General features: G+C 38.5%; 2 protein-coding genes across 5 annotated transcripts in view; one reads left to right on the forward strand and one right to left on the reverse strand.

Annotated features, from left to right (window-relative positions):
- Positions 1 to 20,652, reverse strand: part of LOC137250097 (uncharacterized) — a 198,918-nt gene that overhangs the window by 49,795 nt on the left and 128,471 nt on the right. The window contains exon 1 of one of the 2 annotated variants that reach the window (XM_067782386.1): positions 1,745 to 1,893. The exons of the other annotated variant lie outside the window; for it this stretch is intronic. The gene's annotated coding sequence lies outside the window, so the exon portion shown is untranslated. Of the gene's footprint in view, positions 1 to 1,744; positions 1,894 to 20,652 lie in introns of those variants that run through there. 2 annotated transcript variants of the gene reach the window in all.
- The window catches only part of beta-Spec (spectrin beta chain), a 152,764-nt gene that overhangs the window by 30,092 nt on the left and 102,020 nt on the right, over positions 1 to 20,652 (forward strand). For all 3 annotated transcript variants that reach the window (XM_067782377.1, XM_067782379.1, XM_067782378.1), the window contains exon 2: positions 11,157 to 11,636. In XM_067782377.1, coding sequence (XP_067638478.1) covers positions 11,175 to 11,636 — 462 coding nt within the window. In that variant the 5' untranslated portion in view covers positions 11,157 to 11,174. The remainder of the gene's footprint in view (positions 1 to 11,156; positions 11,637 to 20,652) is intronic.

A 20,652-nucleotide genomic window follows, 5' to 3' on the forward strand; every position in this document is an offset into this window, starting at 1 on the left:
TTTTGGGTACTGTTCTTTGAGTACTGGATTCACCGGGCAATTCCTGGCATAAAGGTCCGATGCCTGTTTGTGGAGTTCACTGAGAACCTACAGGTGTCGTATTTCCTCATAATGCTTACGGAGATGACTCCTTAAGCCCCTAGGCGTGTTGGCTCATCAATCAGATGTCTGTTGGGATGCCCAGGATTCTGGGTATTCAACAGGAACTGTTTGGTTAGCATCTCATTTCTATCTCTAATGGGGAGTATTCTCGCCTCATTATGTAGATGTTGTTCTGGAGAAATAAGAAACAGCTCGTGGCGGTTCTGAGAGCAGTATTTTGGCAGGCCTGTAGCTTCTTCCAGTGGGTAGTTTTTAGGCTTGGCGACCATATAGGGGACGCGTAACATGCAATCGGCTGGCCAATTGCTTTGTATGTGGTAATGAGCATTTCTATGTCTTTTCCCCAAGTATTGCCAGCAAGGGATTTGAGGATTTTATTACGGCTCTGGATTTTCGGTACAATTGCGGCTGTATGCTCACCAAAATGTAGATCCTGATCAAACGTCACCCCAGGATTTTGGGGTGTAGGACAGTCGGTAGTGTAGTGCCATCGATGTGGATGTACAAAATGGTCGACATTTGTAACCCCAAATGTGAGTGTTCTTCGTCCCACACTTTTATAAGCATTTATGTTTTTCATTAATTTATTTAGAAGGAATCAAAATGTTTGTTTTCCGCCTTCTGATTATTAATACTTAGGTTAAGTCAAGTCTTCTAGGACACTTATTAGCAGTGGACCGCTGTTATAGACTTTTAGAATGTATATATATATTATTCTTGGAAAATATCCAACCATGTCGAAAAAATAATGAAATAATGTATGATAGGCAAACAAATGTGTTGGAAATTTCCATTGTTAGTACTAAAAATATGGCTCACTTTGCAAAACATAAAATTTTAATCATAAGGAATTAAAAAAAGTTTCAACCTAATGTACTTGGACATATCGCACACTAACTACAAAAGAGTCATAACTTAAAATTTTTCGAAATCGTCTTTTTACCATAAACCAATTCACAGTACACATCTCTAACTGCCCCTTAAATTTCGTTGTCATTATTTTCTTCTTTAACTGGAAAATTACCGTTATGTCAGTTTTGGTGTTGATTGCATCGCTTGCGCTGGTTCAACTAATGAGTATTATTTTTAATTGTGTCAATGTGCTTAAGAACAAGTGACGAGTTTTTTACGCATAAAGCGTATTATTTTAAATTCTGACTATCTTGGTGCAAAAAAGTTTTAACTTTCTTGTGTATTAATTAAAATTGTGTCTTTTTATGCGTAAAGAGTAAGTAAATTTGCTTGTATTATTGTGAAATGTGCCTTTTTTGATGAAATAATTGTAATATATAATTGTCATAAATAGTCATAATTCAAAATTGCTATATATTTTGTCAATAAACAAATATATATAACAAAATTTCGTCAATTCATTTTATAATGAAGGTCTCCTTTTTTTGTAAAACTTGATTTCAGTATAACACTACAGACGTTTTCACATAAACTGTTTTTCTTCTCTCCTGAACATTTACATTTTTTCAAGTGGTGACTCTTTTGTAGTTAGTGTGCGATATGTTAATAAATTTATCTGGGATATAACAACATTTGGTTAGACAACTGATCATAATGATGAATGACAACTTAGAGGATAGCTCCAGTTTGAAGTGAAGCTATCAACCTAAGTAGTATTACTCATACTTACTGTTTCGTAGGAAGTATTTTTCTTTCTGATTTGAACAGGGTTATTCATGTAAATGCTCCAACTATGCGAGCTAACGGTAAACCTAAATATGCACAACAAACCATCAGCTTTTCTCAATAAAATCAGCGTAATTAGTACTGAAAATGCAACAAAACCTAAAAAAGTATATCAAAAGAGAAAATAAGACATTCGAAATTCTTTATAAAAAGACAGAGCATACAAAAGTTAAAGTTTTGAGAAGTTTAGCATATTCCACTTCGCTATGCTAACGCGCCCGTAATTTATTTGTAACTCTAGATACTTCCATATATTTATAGTTGTTAAAATGTAACTTTGAAATAAATCTAGTTTGTTTAGTATATCCGAAATTATGTTATGTAATTTGTGTCTTTAATTTGAAATTAATGAAAGCAATTTTCTGTTATAACCAGAGATTGAAAATAATTGTAAACAAATATTATTTTTTTTTGTATTTCAATGAAAAAAAACTATAAAATGTAAAACAAAAAACACTAAATCAACAAAAAAAGATGATTTTTAAACTTTTTTTGTCAGCAAAACAAAAATTTTATTTTTGAACATAATAAAGTGAACAAGAGCATATGAGTTAAGTTTTACAAGTAATACCTTTTCATCGCTCAAGTTGTACCTCCTTTCATCCAAAATGAAATTCAAAGAAGAAAATGATCTTTCTACTGATACTTGTGTAGCAGGGACACCAAGAATGGCTAAGGCTAATTCTAACAGCTCAGGAGATGTAAAGCGAATATTTTCATAATAAGTAAAAATGCCTTCATATACCGGTAAGCGTGTATGAAGGCTTTCAAAATTGTTAATTTCAGCGAATATATTAGTAAGTTCGGAAACTTCATGATGAGGAACTACAGCTACTATATTTTGAGCCATCTCATCCAAAAAAGTACTGAATTTCGAGCTGTGGTGAGCGTTTATGGGCTCATCATTTATGAGGTCTCCAGAGTGGTTCTGGTGTTCACTATTGTTGTATGTTGAAGTTTGATGGACCATGACATCAAGATCGATATGCAGAGAAGGGTGATGCGTTATGAGAACCAGGATGTGCCACTTAACTTCAGTTTGGAAAAAGGGTTTAGCAGTAATCGAGTGCTGGTGAAAGAGATTCGACAAAAACCACAAAAGTCAAAGGCAGCAGATCGGGCAAGGGTTGATGGAACGAATGGGCCAAACAAATCAAAACCGATGGTACCTGCGAGAAAAACACTGTCATTGACAAACCCTAATGGACGCACTAAAACGACTGGAAGAATTTTCCAGAAAGAATGCAAGGGTGATTTCAAGCCAGCGCCCACTACTGTTGTGAACCCAACAAACATTTATGTTAGAAAACGATTACAAGACGAATCGAATTCTAATGTATTTCTCTAAGGTAGAAGGCTAGAGGACGATTTGCGAAACTGTCGCGAATTATAGCATTCTCGACAAAAAGGGGACTTAGTTTTCGTTATCGATAAAAGGGTTAGAATTCTAATCGAATTCTAACGTCAAATTCTAATGTGATGCGCAATTAAGTTCAATTATTTAAAATCATCGAAATTTTCATTGTTTCATTATATCAAATACGTTTATTTGGTTATAATCTTATGTATTAAGAATGAACATATTTCAAAGGCTTTTTCTATTATAATAAATTAAAACCGTACTTAAAGATTGAGCTCAGCGTTGGTTTGAGGCCGTGGTAGGAAGCGTTTTCTTCATGCCATCAAATAGCACTTCAATAATCTGCTCGCTTTCCTTTTTTAACTTTTTTTGATTCATTTTCACTTACTAGTAGTTATTACTATAAATAAAAAACTTATTTCGCAACTTGTAATATTTCCACTATTTTTATTTTGTTTTTATAACAGTAAGATTGAGTGATCATGTCGTGCAAATAATCGATAACTGTGCAAATAATCATAACATCGCATTTATAGTGTTATTCGAATCGTTTCACAGTCGAATTCTAACCTAGTTCTCTAACCTAGTTTTCGATTCGAAATGCATTAGAGAACTACATTAGAATTCTAATGTAAAACTGCAATATTTTTCTAACGTTAGAAATTGTGTTTGCTGGGAAACGTCAAGACGATACTGATGATGCAAAGTCAATCCGTTAAGATCAAGTTCTTTATTGGCCAAACAACAGAGTGCGAGGGAACGATCCAGGATAATGAGTAGTAAGATGAAACGCAGGTACGATGAGAACAATAACTCGGAAGGTTTCTTGGAGGGAGATTTGGTACTGTTATACAATCCTCACCGGCAAAAAGGTGTTCCATCCAAATTTCGGTGCAGTTGGGAAGGCCCGTACAAAGTTGTGAAGAAGATCAGTGACACCATCTACCGCATACAAACCATTGGGAAACCACGAAGTAGAAGAGTGGTACATTTGGAGATGCTAGCGGCGTCTGATAGGGACGATCAGACTTAAGTGGAGGGCAGTGTGACGAATACTAGCAACACTAAGGGGTACTATCATCTCTAAGCCGATACTAAGCAGTGATTCGTATGCACATCAACAAATCAATCATTATGTCTACCCATATGTCCATACGAGCAGCGGAGAAGAGACGCACAAACACATGCATATATCTTATCGGAGGTGCTCACACAAGAAGGCAATAATTTGTGCAAGTATCATTCACATATACACGCACATATGAGAAGCTATAAACGTAGTTATAGCTGGTAATTTTATAGCTGATAACTAGTAAATTCTAGAATAGAAAAGCCTAGAAATATGCAACGAGGAAACCAGACAGTATAAAAGGCTGCAACAGTAGAGGCACGACAATCAATTTGAGTTAAGACGCTATTTGGCGAGAAGGTTGCAAATAAGAGGAATTGCACTAAATTCGTTACAATATAATAATAATCTATATTAAAATGTTGCATCTTGTAAGTATTACCTGCTTGAGAATGAAAATTTGTTTGGCAGTAGCTTTTAAATTTTCCGTAGCTAATGATTTTTGCGGTTCGGATAGTAATAAATTTAAACGAGGATCTAAATAAATACCGCTAAGCAATGTGACGTTGCTAAGTAACAAACTTTCTCTGTTTAAGAGAGCGTTATATAAATTATGTTGCATACGACTATGCTCCCGTTCTCTTACATTTAGCTTTAGCTCCATCCATATTTTAAAGAGATCACAAAGAGGTAATTGTTCTTCCTGTAGTTTTTTGGTTGCAACGGAAAACGGTTCCAATGCCGATACATATTTATGAAGCCCCTCCCAGTCAATTATAATTGACAATGTTTCGTCTGCATCCACAAAATCCCTAAATTCCAATACCTTTTTTGCCATAAGGTTGGAATTCCATCTGTACAATCCAATGTCTATTGGCGAAACGGCCGTATTGCACGCATTCAACGTTCTGCACAAGCAAATGTTAGTATTTCAAATGTTTCCAAATGCAGTGCACTAAATTTTCACAACCATTACCTTTGCATTAAAAATATGTATAGTAGCCTTGAAATTATTTTACACTTTCACTTTAATGGGATCTGAAAATTCAGTGCACTACCTCCGTGTCTGCCATAATGAAACTGCGTTTTATTGAATGGCATTATCATACAAATACTCAATTAAAAGAGTTTTATAAACCTATTTAATTTTTTATGAATATGCATATTACTTGCCTATATTTATTACCACGTAAAAGTTTGCAAACTTTGCGAACATCTGCTATGTTGGTCTTAATAGTATTATCTTTGTGAATATCGGTTACACATAATTGAAGCGAGTGCGGGTTTTCAAAGAAGATGATATAGTTTTTTTCCGACGCAACAAACGATTGGGTAATTAATTAAACAAAGTTTATATTCAAAATACCGTCCAAAAAGATTTGGGTACGACCGTAATCATAAACGGCAAGAAAATTCACAAAGACAACATTAGATAATAACGTACATACGAATTAACTTTTGATAAAATCAACATGTAAAAAACAAAAAAATATATCAGTAATTATAACGATTAAAACCTTTTTTGAACAAAATATGTGTAAAATATTGAAAAAAAACACTAAATATAAATAATTGTAAAACTAAGAATTTTTTTTATATAAGAACACAAATATTTACAACATCGAAATATGTATTACTATTAATGTCATATACTTTTGCCTAAAACAAATACATATAATGTATAGGCGTCAATCAAAAAAAAAGTTAATTAAAATTTAATCCAAATTGATTAATTAAATTTTTTTATATTCACGTGATAACATTAAAACTCTGCGAAGGAGGGGCCTTCGTCTCTAAACCTTTTAGCAGCATTCTGCACAACCTCTATCGAACGGTTGCGCTTTCCGGAGGCCTGTTCCTTCACCGGAGCAGACCTCTTAAAATCAGGGACGATGGTTTTCGCCCACTCAATTTCAGCACCTAACTCCTCAGTGTCCCCAGGCAACGCCATGGAGAGCAAGTTAGGGACGTTCGCCAACCTTTTCAGGATGCGTATAGCCACCTGCCTTTTCCTACTGCGCATCTGCGAGGGAGGTGACCTATCCTTCCTTTGGGTGAACGCCGTCGGCGTAGCCAGAGGCAAGCAAACTGCCTACCAAGAGGGTTACTAGCAGAGGCAGCAGGTCCAGTCGCCGCCCCCAAAGCTCCCCTAGAGAAAGTTGGGGGCGATGAACGAGGCTCCGGCGCCGCCTGAAGCCTGACCATCGGCACGGCAACGCATAACACCACCGGTCCGGCCCCCACCTTGAGACCACGTTCAAGAGCCACTTCCATATGCCAGAGCTATTACTTATTTATTTAAGACATCTAGAAAATATACATTTTCATACAGACTAAGTAGAATAAAAGCATTAAATTACAAATTAATTAACGATCCTATTTAATAATAATTTAAATTTAGTTTTTGGTAGAGAGAAATCAACATCATGTACACTTGAGTACAAATTTAATTCCCTTAATGCTCTTAGAATAGGAGAATTAAAGGCATACATTGTTCTAACTCGATCAATAAAAAAGATGTCATTACTCCTCAAGCTTCGGGCTGGGATATGAAATGAAATGTATTCTAGCAAGACAGAGGAATCAATAGTTCCACGAACTATGTCATAAACAAAAGAAAGTGACAGAATGATTCTTCTGGAGTATAAAAATTTTCAGTTAATTAGCTGACATCTAGCAGGGTACGAAGGTAACGTACCCATGAACCCAATCGACCGAAGAGCGAATCGAATAAAGGATTTTTGAATTCGTTCAATCCTATTGATATGACAATCATAATAAGGTCTCCAGATAAAGACAGCATATTCTAACTTTGAACGTACCAAACTCGTATACAATAATTTCAATGTATAAGGGTCCTTAAAATCTGAGCCAAAACGGCGAATAAATGCAAGCATTGATTAGGATTTACCAATTATGTACGTTATATGACCAAGAAATAAGAAGTTGGAGTCAAAGACAACACCGAGATCCGAAATTTCTCTAAGGGAGCAAAGTTGAGAGTCCTTCCTCGATACAATATGAGGTGGGAATGGGAGGACGAGACTGAGAACGAAATATGAAAACACTTTTTTATGTTCAAATGTAATCGGTTACTATTACACCAGGCTACAACGTTATTAAGATCCTTTTTTAACCTAACAGGAGTCCAGGTGACTGGTGACAGCCGTAAATATTTTCAGGTCATCAGCATATAACAGAAATCTTGAGTGTCGAAAGCAGCTTGATATGTCATTTATAAAAATAATAAAGAGCACCGGACCCAAAATACTACCCTGGGGAACACCAGAGGAGGCAATTAGGTGATATCAAGCTCTTAACAGCAAACCACATTTTGTGTTTAACGATGTACTCAAATAATTTAGAAACCGTAGATAATTTAGAGATGGGTCTGTAATTGGAAATATCATTCTTGTTACCGCTTTTAAAAATAGGGGTAATGGAAGTAATCATCCAAGCATTGATAAATTCGCCACTATCAAGCGATTTATTGAGTAAAATTAAAAGAGGGTAAGCAAAAGCTGGACAATTTTTAAATAGGCAGGCCGATAAACCATCGACATCAGTCTGTGTTGTGTAACTAATATTCCTAATGCCATTTATTACGTCATCAATTATTAGGTTGAGAGCACCTAAATTAATAGGAGAGTCAACGACTGGGCCCTGGTTTTCAGTTTCTTCAATGTCAGACTCAAAGTTGGAACTGAAAAAGTCCGCAAAAGGATTTGATGCCTCATAGGAGGTCGAAGCAATGGTTTCTTTATAGAATACCTCAGACGGAATAATAGAACACGATTTCTTAGACTTAACATAAAGCCAAAACGCTTTAGGGTTCGTTTTGATTTCAGTTTCATATTTCTGAACATAATTTTTATGTAGCGCTCTACTCATGGATTTAAACTCCTTCGAGTAAAGCAGATATAGATCTCTATGGGAAGAAGAGCCCGAAGACTTCAATTTTTTATAAAATTTGTTTCTTATTTTTTTTAGTTTCTTTAAGTCTTTGGTATACTATGGAATTTTATGAGATCTTTTTTTATTAATAGGAATATAATAATGGTTATCTTCACAAATAGAGTTAAAATTATAAAATTCCAAGTTTAACACTAGAGGAACATGATGTTGATTTGCAGCCGACAAAGGGTCTAAGCAATCGTTTAATGAAAAATTAATATTATCGCTAATAAATATAAGATCCAAAATTTTTAAGAGTCTGTTAATGAAACTATTAACCTGGACAAGATTAAGACTTAACAAATTATCAATTACATATGACTCAGCGAAACTAGTAACATTATTAGGAACCAAAGAAAAACTATCATCTAGCCTATTCCAGCTTATATTGCACAGGTTAAAATCACCAAAAATACAGTAATTACTGTTAGAATGCTTAGTAAATAAAGCTAAAATATTCAACCCTATTCTGCATTTCGATTACGTTCCCGTTCTACGCTCCGCTTTAATCGAAGTTCGGTATTCTGCATTACGACGGAATTGTAACTAGAAGAGGAAGAGCAAATGATTTTTCGAAATCAGCTGTTTGTACGGAATGTGTGAACATTGGAACAAAATAAATTAAAGACAATTTGTAAAAAACACTGAAAACGTTAGAAAACAATAGAATATATTGCCGCAATGTTTTGTTTTTTTGAGTGAAGTGCTTTCATAATTGTAAGTGTGTTTTTGTCGTTCTTTTGGCCAATTCCCTGCCGTGGCCACCAAGTTTTGTTAAAACAGATTCCTGCACGAATATAGTTGACATTTTCTGAATTTTATGGATGCTAATTTCATTGCACTGGCCCAAAATACTTTATAAATATTTATATTCTTTCCGCAAGGATTGTTTACGTTTTCGATTCACCTTCCTCTACTCCGGCAGCTTGCTTTGGCATATAACTGGACGCAACGAACATACACAAATTATAGCTGTCTTTTATAATGGAATCAATAACCGCGGCATTATTTGTGGAGTAGGAAAGCAACGAATACGAAAATGGCCAGGCGAGATTGGAAAGGCAAATATTGCGAGATTTGTGTAATCCATTTGAGATGAGTGACGAATTTTAAGAAATTGATCTTAAAAGTGGTAAAGTTTAATGACTTATTTTCTTATTTAGGTTCAAAAAAACTTTCGACTTAATAAGGATGCTTTAAAGTATGTGTTATATACTTTTGCGAGGCAAATTCGTCCAAGGACTTCGGCATCGACATCTGCCTTAATATTGTAGTAGCTGCTTTGTGATTTTTTGCAGAAGGCAGTTACCAGCATGGAATAGGGCCGGATTATAATGTAGGAATGGGAGAGTCAAAGTCACTGTCTACGTTTCTGGATGAAATGCAACCAAAATTATGCCCTCAGTGGATAACATTTGAACAAAGTGAAGAGGAGAAAATACAAGCGAAGTAAGAATTTTATGCGAACGCTGAAAATTCCTAGGAGTCATCATGTCCCGATTTGTTGCCATTAAATTAGCCAACGTCTCATACTGCACTTGTGTTAGAAACATATAAAACACAATCACCATCAAGCCTTTTACGTTTTTGAACAAGTTTTACTTACACTTTTGGTAAAATTCTATTATAAATTAATAAAAAAATAAAAAGAAAATATTTTTCCGCCAACAAATTTGCAACTTAGAAAAACGGACCTACGATCGAAATGTAGAATACACAAAATCGAACAATTCGAAGTTGGATCGAAAGAGAGTGGAACACAGAACCCCAAAGTTGCCAAATCGAAAAAATTCCAATCCAAGTCGAAATGCAGAATAGGGGTGATTATCAATATGTGCTTTATAAAGTCCATCAGCACTAGACGGCGGAATATACGATGCACAAATTAGAAGTTTAGAGCTGCCGCAAATTTATACACAAAGTTGATCTAAGAGCGAGTCCCCATTTGCCAACGAACTGCGATATTTCGTGGAAACTGCAATGAGTACACCTCCACCTCTTGAAGTCTTGGTTTTCGCGAAGTCTCTGTCCTTCCTAAAGACATTATAGAGCTTAGGCACTAATGGCACTGATTCCTGATCTTAGCTAGCACTCCCCTAGCGTGGTTTCTGTAGTGACTATTACCAGCCGGCACCCTCTAGAAGGGTTCAGCCCAAGGATTTTCGCCAGCCATATTACAAGTGATTTTGTATTAAATTATACATAGAAAACGAGTAAATTAAAAAAAGACTAAGTTCATAGACCGTATAGCCGACTCTATCAATACCGATTACGGTTTATCATAAGCGATCCACTCACTGAATACTTGAAGTTTTGCGCATAAAGTCATCAACGCACTTTGCAAGTATCTAAATTTTTTTAGAACGAGAGGAATTGTTTGTTTAGAATTGGGCTGAATATAAAACTGCAGAGTTTAGATGAAATAAGATGATTACGGACTAGCAGATTACAGAGCGATCTCGCTTTTCTTTTCCACTTTGGCATTGAATTAAAAAAAAAAACCTTAGCAACGCCTAAGTGAATTTGCTTTTAATAAAATTCAATTTTGTGTCAAGGTTCAACTCTGTTGGTCACTGTGAGGTCACTAAAAAATCGAACCCAAGACTCCTACCTTTCTAGCTTTCTAAACTACCTCGATTATTTCCTATGTTTTGAATTGCCACCAGAATCTGAAGCATATTCCAAATTTCAAGTCTCTGGCCACTTAAAAAGATTTCCCAGGTTCTATACGACTTTTTTCTAAATATCTCGTTTCGTGCGCCAATCACCGGAGATGTTTGTCTTCCAATCAACCTCTGAGCCATGTTCCGGGAAGCTACTTAAAAATCAATCGCGACTTCTTTCAGTGTGTATTTGTGAACGAGTTTTGAGTTGTTGCTGTCATTCAGGGCTCAGAAAAGATGGGTCATTTAACGTTACATATTTCATATATTTATGTAGATTGATATAACAGGCAACTTCTTTGTTTTTTAGATATAAATTATCAACATAATGACGACCGACATTTCAATTGTCCGATGGGATCCTAGCCAGGGTCCAGGAAACGAATATATCGACGAGTACGAATATGATGGCGGAAATTCCAGTTCTCGGCTATTCGAACGATCACGTATAAAAGCTCTTGCCGAAGAGCGAGAAAATGTCCAAAAAAAGACATTTACGAAGTGGGTTAATTCCCATTTATGTAGAGTTAACTGCAGAATTGGTGATTTGTATGTTGATATGAGAGATGGAAAATATTTAATAAAATTACTTGAAGTATTATCTGGCGAACGTCTGCCTAAACCGACCAAAGGAAAAATGAGGATACATTGTTTGGAAAATGTTGATAAAGCACTACAATTCCTACGTGAACAACGAGTGCATTTAGAAAACATTGGATCTCATGATATTGTTGATGGAAATGCTTCTCTTAATTTAGGCCTTATTTGGACGATTATATTAAGATTCCAGGTAATTATACATGAAAAATTCTTTTATAAAAATAAAATAAAATTTAAAACTAAGCTAATGTTAATTAGATTATGTTGACAAAGAAAAGATTGATATTTGTCAATAGCAATCATAAAATTTATTGTACATTTTAATTTTTAACAATGAGAACAATTTGCGAATTTTTTTTAAAAACTTAACTTAGGGTTCGTATTTGTGCACACATGAGCTATGTGTCTGAAAAAATTCGGCTTGCAGCTCATGTGTGTGCTGACTCCAGTAAAGCACATTCATATTTGTGTGCTTTGTATATAAAATATTTTTGCAACTTCCTCTTTTGCTATGTACCAAAAAAAATGTAGTCGTCTGAGCAATTTTTTTTCAAAGATCATGCACACACAACTTTTTCCTGTCATTCGGAATCATAAAAAAATATTAAATCATGGTATTAGAAAGAGTCATCAACTCCAGGCCCCCACACCATGTGCTCCGTATGCCAGCTAAGAATATTTATGACTGCGACATCGGTCCACGCAGTTCATGTCTTGGTCGATGCCACGTTCACATATGGCATAATGGCAACCGTCCGACCGGCGCATTCGTTGCACCGTGCTGCCAAAATACAAGTTCCACTCCATCAAAACCAGGTACTCCAGCAGTTGGACAGTACACAGGACAAAGCGTAAATCCTTCAAGGCGTGTGCACTCATCTCTAACCCCCAGAGTGACCACTGCCCCCCGTTGCACTTCAAAATTTTGCAACTAAATTGTAATGGGCTAGCCGGAAATATCGCGGAGATAGTTGATAAAAATAATATCCGCATAGCCGAAATTCAAGACACGAAAGCTAACTACTAGATCTGACCTCTAAACTTGCGATGGCTACAACATTCATAGAAAATATCGCACAAAGGGAAATGGTGGAGGACTGGCCTTTATCACCCATTACCCCAATGCTTGCCCAAAGGCGCCCAGTCCCAAGGCCACAACAGCAATTGCGTCCTGGCCTTCCACAACCTAGGCGTAGTCACCCGTCACTTACCCCCAGAGTGGCGGCGTCTCCCCTTATGCACTTCAGAATTCTGCAGTTAAACTGTAATGGACTAACTGGGAAGATTACGGAGATAGTCGATTTCATGAAGCGGCACAACATCCGCATTGCTGCGATTCAAGAGACTAAACTCACAGCAAGATCTGCATTACAGACCTGCTCTGGGTATAACTTCCACAGGAAAGACTGCGAGAGCGGAAATGGAGGCGGTCTCGCGTTTATCATACACCACTCTGTGCAATATTATATATTTGATCCTGGCATCGACCGCAGGGACAATGTCTTAGAACGTCAAGGCCTATCTCTCCGATCAGGCGATGCAAACCTAGAAATCATCAACATCTACATCCCTCCTGCCACCTGTTGCCCCAGTGGATACCGCCCTAATATCAGGGCCTTACTCACTGGCAACAATCGCATTATCTTAGGTGATTTCAATGCCCATCATGATCTATGGCATTCAAACTTGTGGGCGGACAGTAGGGGTGAGATGTTGGCGGATCAAATAGAAGAAACGACGTTCTACACAATAAACGGAGACGCCCCCACACGTATGGTAGGAAGCTGTCACAGTTCGCCACAACTGGCAGCCGATGGTAACATTGGCATCCGACCACCTGCCTATACTTATTTCGCTCGAGCGTACCGCCGACTTCATCAATTTCAACCAAAAGGCAAAGCATAACCATCCCGTCAGTTTATGTTAACATAGAAATAATTAAGGGATGTAAACAACCTGGAGCACCAGGAGTAATAACAAACTTGTATCCCAATTTAGGGACTGTGCTTCAACCTCGCCAAAACATCATGATTGAAATGTCCGTTCATTGTAAATAGCTACTTCGAATAATCTGATCAAATCCTCCGCGCCTTGACAAAGCGATAAGATACAGATACATCTTCACAAAGTACACTACTGATCACATTTACTCAATATCAGATGCCACCGGTCAGCATAGCATAATGCAGTTTCAAACATTTTAAAAAGAAGAATGAGCACACAACCACTCTTACGTATATCTGTTGTTATCTACAAATGATAGCCATCTGCGTTATCTTCAATTATCTCAACAGGTTAAAAAATGGGTCCAAGTTTTGGGATGTGATCAACCTTTTACAGCAGAGTTTTTGAAATATTATAATAATATGTATAGGTGAGAATAAGTAAAGAGAAAGTTTACCCTTGTGGGCGGACCAAGACTAAACAACTCCGCTTAGAACAACTTTTTCCTAATTGAAAAAACATATTTCAAAATTTTTGGTGTTGATTTGTCCGGGACTTGAGTTCAGGATCTTCGGTGTGGCAGGCAAAGCACGCTACCACCACACCACGGTGGCCGCCAGCCTTGTTCATAAGCGTCACTAATACGATGACGTCAGTTTGTTACGTTTTAAGCGTCACTTATAAGATGACGAACATTTTCTACATGGTATTATGACCGCCTTTTATCGGCGGTAGGTATACCGATCAAGCCGATCAGCCCCTAAGACATATCCATCGTCAGCGCAGGGCTTCTAAACTACGTCGAATGACAGCCGATGCTTACTTTAGCATCTGACCTCCTGCCCATACTCCTTTCAATACAGCGACCAGCAAATCAACTCTGAAAAGCGGATTAAAAGCTAACTGGGAATACTACACAACCTTCACAAATGTATCTTTTTTGCTATCCCCATCCCGACTGATGTCCAGCAAGGCGAGCCTGTGTTCTACAAGGTCATCGCTCCAACTTCGGCACGCTATATTCCGGACGGTAGAATACCCGAAATCATACTCCATTGATGATGCTCGTGGCAGGTGATAGGTCAATAGCTTTTGACCACGGAACGCTTCTTCAAGAAATAGAAGGCTCGCCCCTTCCCCCTTGTCTAAAAAGATTGACCGCAAACATTCTGAATGGTCGGCAAGCGTCGATTCAATTTAGAAGCGAAACCTGAAATCCTACGATAACTAAACAGGGCGTACTACATGGTGGTGTCCCATCCCCACTTCTGTTTAGTTTCTACACATCAAAGCTCCTTTTCCACCAGAAGGAGTTACAATCATTTTCTATGCGTCGACTGCATGAGACGGGCAAAGGGACCTGGCCCTCCAATAGATGAATTAGTTTTAAAGAATTAACCGCTATCTCCCCAGTCTGTCTAGTTTATTCACCTACAAAATCCACAGGCGCACTGTTTACAACGTGGAAGGAACAGATGCCACAAATATTGGACGTGCACGCCGATGATGTTACCCTACCGACTGTCGAGTCACCCAAAGACCTTAGGGGTAACGTTTGATAATACTCTCACCTTCAAGACGCATGCCACCGAAATTGTATCTAAAGTACAAAGCCGCAACAATATCCTTAAGTCGTTTGCGGGCAGCCCTTGGGGAAAATGCAATTGGCAGGTCGCTCATGTGCTACGCGCCGACAATTTGGTCGCCTGGTCTTAGAAACACATACTGAAAGGGCTGCAGACCTGTCTGTCAAAATGCTGCAATCGGAACTGCCACGTAATCTCACCTTATGACCCCTGATCATCACGTACATAGTGAAGCCAAAGAGCTCAACATTAAAGAGCATAACGAAATGCTGAACAGGCAGTTTTTGCAAAATTGTCACAAACCAGGACACCCCAGCAAACAACTGCTCGATCTATCCCCGCCTCCAAGAGGGTTAAGGGAAGATCTCCATAATCACTATAATGAGATCAGGATATGGACGGACATCACTCCTTTCGGTAGTAGCGGAGGCATTAGAATCCGTTTTGCTCCCTCATTTCACGGTAAACCTTCGCCTAGCCACGCACCAACATGGCTTCCGCAAAATGCACAAAACCAACACCGCGCTAATTGCCATAAACCCAGATTAATTACGGGCTAAATCAGGAAAAACCCCATCCTAGGTCGGCAGGCGTCGGTTCAATTTAGGAACGAAATTTCAAAACCTAGGAAAATTAAACAGGGAGTACCACAGGGTTGTGGCCTATCCCCGCTTCTGTTTACATATCAAAACTCCTTTCCCCACCAGAAGAAGTTACAATGATTTCCTATGCCGACAATTGCAAGATTATGGCAACAGGACCTTCAATTGATGAATTAGTTTCTAATATAAACAGCTATCTCCCCGATCTTTCTAGTTTCTTCACCTGCACAACCTGGCATTATCACCAACACAATCCACGGCCACTCTGTTTACGACGTGGAAGGAACAGATGTCGCAAATATTGGACGTTCACGCGGATGGCGTCACACTACCGACTATCAGTCACCCAAAGATCTTAGGGGTAGCGTTCGATAATACTTTAACCTTCAAGGCCCATACCATCGAAATTGTATATAAATTACAAAGTCGCAACAAAATCCTCAAGTCACTTGCCGGTAGCGCCTGGGGAAAAGATAAAGAAACGTTGCTAACCACGTACAAAGCAATTGGCCGGCCGCTCTACGCGTTGCCAGTTTGGTCGCCTGGTCTTAAAAACACATACTGCCTGTCAAAATGCTGCTATCAGAACTGCCACGTAATGTCTCCTTATGACCCCCGAACAGCACCTACATAGTGAGGCGAAAGAGCTCAACATTAAAGAGCACAACGAAATAGGCTGTTTCTGCAAAATTGTCACAAACCAGTACATCCTAGCAAACAACTGCTTGATCTAGCCTCGCTTTTGCCAGGACGCGCCCTGTGAACCCTGCTATTAATATGCAAAATCCTACACTTTAGAAGAAGAAAGCACACTACCAAGGGAGACACGAGTGACCCTGGCCCAACTTCGTTATGGATACTATATCGTGTTAAACTCTTACTTGTCCAGAATCAACCCCCACATATGTAATGTATGTCCACCATGCGATATGTCCCCACATGGCACCGACCATCTTGTAAATTGTAATGTGGAACCTGCGCCTATAACTCCAATCCCCCTATGGTTCGCCCCTGTTGAAACAGCCAGTTTCCTTGCACACCGGATAGAGCACTTTGGTGACAATTTGTGAGTGGTCGTGCCCATTGAATGGGGCGAAGCAATTTTAGCACAACAACAACATGAGATCCGCCACCTGCAATATAGCCGTTTGATCCAGACGAGCATAACGAGGCCCTAGGCAAATCCACACAGAATCGGTAAACGCCTTTGCCAGGAAGTGCCCGATGAACCCAGTTATCAATATACACAATCCTACCCTTGCAGAAGAAGAAAACACACCCTGGCCCAACTTCGTTCTGGATACTGTATCGTGTTAAACTCTTACTTGTCCAGAATAACATACGTTATTTGCGTCCTGCATTACACCAACTATCATTTCAATTATAATGTGGAGCCTACGCCTCTAACAATAACTTCCTTATGTTCTACCACTGTTGAAACTGCTAGTTTCCTTGGACTTCGGTTAGAGGAATTTGATAACAGTTTGTGAGTGGCCGCACCCATTGTATGGGGCGAAGCACTGTTACCACAACAACATCCATGGGTCTTCTTTTCTTGAGTCGCATATACATTTTTCCTCTGACCAGGACATTTTGCCAAGCTGCGTGTACAATATATCATCCGCCTGCATGTTTAGTTGGAAGATGTCGTGCTGACCCTCCTCCGTAGGCCGAGATACAGTAAGTACCATCTAAGCCCGTGTCGGTATATGACGGTTCTGACTGCAGAAGTCGCAGCGTATCCTCCGAATTCATCACGAATGGTATCCATACTTAAAATTTTGGTATCTTGGGGATCTACGCTATATCCACCACCTCAAACCGCGGGTTCATGCCTTGCCTTTGGAGGTTTGGAACAACTTACTCCAGTCACTGTAATCTCGATGTTGTCGCGCGCTATCATCTTCACACCATTGTGATGCATTAAGCTAATAAGCTCCTTTCTACAGATCTCCACCTTTCAGAAATAATTTGTCCGAAAGGATTGCTACGATCAATCAACGCCACAGTCTGCTTGCTTTGCCATATCACTAAACTTATCAGGCACAGCCAGAGTCTTAGTGTTACCTCGATTTGTCACCTTCGAGAAAGACGGAGTCCTAGCGTTGGCTCACTTTGTTTATCTCCTATTTCCACATCTGTGTGTGGCACTTTTTGGCAGTTCTTGGTCACCGACATCCCGCCGTCCTCTTATATTTATATTAACAACAAAATAATACATTAAATTGAAATTGAAGCATATTGGAGGGCGTAAGTACTCGCATATTCGTACTTTTTCATATTTCATGTATATTTCTTATAAATAAGTAAACAGTGTTAAAAAATTAACATAATACCAGACCTGTTAAAAAATGATTGCTAATGGTAATGATTAGCCGTTCCATTGATTATTTTTTTTAAACGCCATTTGATGATTACTTGCCTTATTTTCTGTTTTTAATGATTACTTTTCAATTGATTAAAAAAAAATCAAAAAAAAAAAAAAATCATGATTTTTTACGATTATTGAAAAAAATCAAAAATAATCAAAAGTAATCATTACATGCACGGGCTAATTTCTAAATACAAGTAAACTATATGATGCAATAGTAAATCGTAAGCACTTATCTAGGCGTATACATATGTAGTGACTACATTAAAGAGCACAACGAAATAGGCTGTTTCTGCAAAATTGTCACAAACCAGGACATCCTAGCAAACAACTGCTTGATCTAGCCTCGCTTTTGCCAGGACGCGCCCTGTGAACCCTGCTATTAATATGCAAAATCCTACACTTTAGAAGAAGAAAGCACACTACCAAGGGAGACACGAGTGACCCTGGCCCAACTTCGTTATGGATACTATATCGTGTTAAACTCTTACTTGTCCAGAATCAACCCCCACATATGTAATGTATGTCCACCATGCGATATGTCCCCACATGGCACCAACCATCTTGTAAATTGTAATGTGGAACCTGCGCCTCTAACTCCAATCCCCCTATGGTTCGCCCCTGTTGAAACAGCCAGTTTCCTTGCACACCCGATAGAGCACTTTCGTGACAATTTGTGAGTGGTCGTGCCCATTGAATGGGGCGAAGCAATTTTAGCACAACAACAACATGAGATCCGCCACCTGCAATATAGCCGTTTGATCCAGACGAGCATAACGAGGCCCTAGGCAAATCCACACAGAATCGGTAAACGCCTTTGCCAGGAAGTGCCCGATGAACCCAGTTATCAATATACACAATCCTACCCTTGCAGAAGAAGAAAGCACACCCTGGCCCAACTTCGTTCTGGATACTGTATCGTGTTAAACTCTTACTTGTCCAGAATAACATACGTTATTTGGGTCCTGCATTACACCAACTATCATTTCAATTATAATGTGGAGCCTACGCCTCTAACAATAACTTCCTTATGTTCTACCACTGTTGAAACTGCTAGTTTCCTTGGACTTCGGTTAGAGGAATTTGATAACAGTTTGTGAGTGGCCGCACCCATTGTATGGGGCGAAGCACTGTTACCACAACAACATCCATGGGTCTTCTTTTCTTGAGTCGCATATACATTTTTCCTCTGCCCAGGACATTTTGCCAAGCTGCGTGTACAATATATCATCCGCCTGCATGTTTAGTTGGAAGATGTCGTGCTGACCCTCCTCCGTAGGCCGAGATACAGTAAGTACCATCTAATCCCGTGTCGGTATATGCCGGTTCTGACTGCAGAAGTCGCAGCGTATCCTCCGACTTCATCACGAATGTTATCCATACTTTAAATTTTGGTATCTTGGGGATCTACGCTATATCCACCACCTCAAACCGCGGGTTCATGCCTTGCCTTTGGAGGTTTGGAACAACTTCCTCCAGTAACTGTAATCTCGATGTTGTCGCGCGCTATCATCTTCACACCATTGTGACGCATTAAGCTAATAAGCTCCTTTCTACAGATCTCCACCTTTCAGAAATAATTTGGCCGAAAGGATTGCTACGATCAATCAACGCCACAGTCTACTTGCTTTGCCATATCACTAAACTTATCAGGCACAGCCAGAGTCTTAGTGTTACCTCGATTTGTCACCTTCGAGAAAGACGGAGTCCTAGCGTTGGCTCACTTTGTTTATCTCCTATTTCCACATCTGTGTGTGGCACTTTTTGGCAGTTCTTGGTCACCGACATCCCACAGTCTACTTGCTTTGCCATATCACTAAACTTATCAGGCACAGCCAGAGTCTTAGTGTTACCTCGATTTGTCACCTTCGAGAAAGACGGAGTCCTAGCGTTGGCTCACTTTGTTTATCTCCTGTTTCCACATCTGTGTGTGGCACTTTTTGGCAGTTCTTGGTCACCGACATCCCGCCGTCCTCTTATATTTATATTAACAACAAAATAATACATTAAATTGAAATTGAAGCATATTGGAGGGCGTAAGTACTCGCATATTCGTACTTTTTCATATTTCATGTATATTTCTTATAAATAAGTAAACAGTGTTAAAAAATTAACATAATACCAGACCTCTTAAAAATTGATTGCTAATGGTAATGATTAGCCGTTCCATTGATTATTTTCTTTAAACGCCATTTGATGATTACTTGCCTTATTTTCTGTTTTTAATGATTACTTTTCAATTGATTAAAAAAAAATCAAAAATAATCAAAAGTAATCAAAAAAGGCCTTCGTTTGTTACATGCACGGGCTAATTTCTAAATACAAGTAAACTATATGATGCAATAGTAAATCGTAAGCACTTATCTAGGCGTATACATATGTAGTGACTACCCAAATCGAACCCTGCAGCAATATGTGGCAACATCATAGAACAGCTGAGTTTTAGCAACTACAGCCAACGTCTAGTAATACTTTGAATTTCAACGCATAATTTAATTTGGGACTTTCCCTTTTAAGATTCGACATGTTCTTTTTAGTTTTAGTTTAAGTTTTATTTGAGTTAATAAATATAGAACAACTAGCCTTAACCCGCGGCCCCGTCCGCAAGGAGAAAATTAAATATATGGGCTATTCACGTTAGCCTGCTTATCAAGTTATCTCTTTACACATTTTTTTCTGTCTAATGCATTTTATTTTTGTAAT

The sequence above is a fragment of the Eurosta solidaginis genome, chromosome 4 (genome assembly GCF_040869045.1).
Source record: "Eurosta solidaginis isolate ZX-2024a chromosome 4, ASM4086904v1, whole genome shotgun sequence".
Taxonomy (NCBI): Eukaryota; Metazoa; Arthropoda; class Insecta; order Diptera; family Tephritidae; genus Eurosta; species Eurosta solidaginis.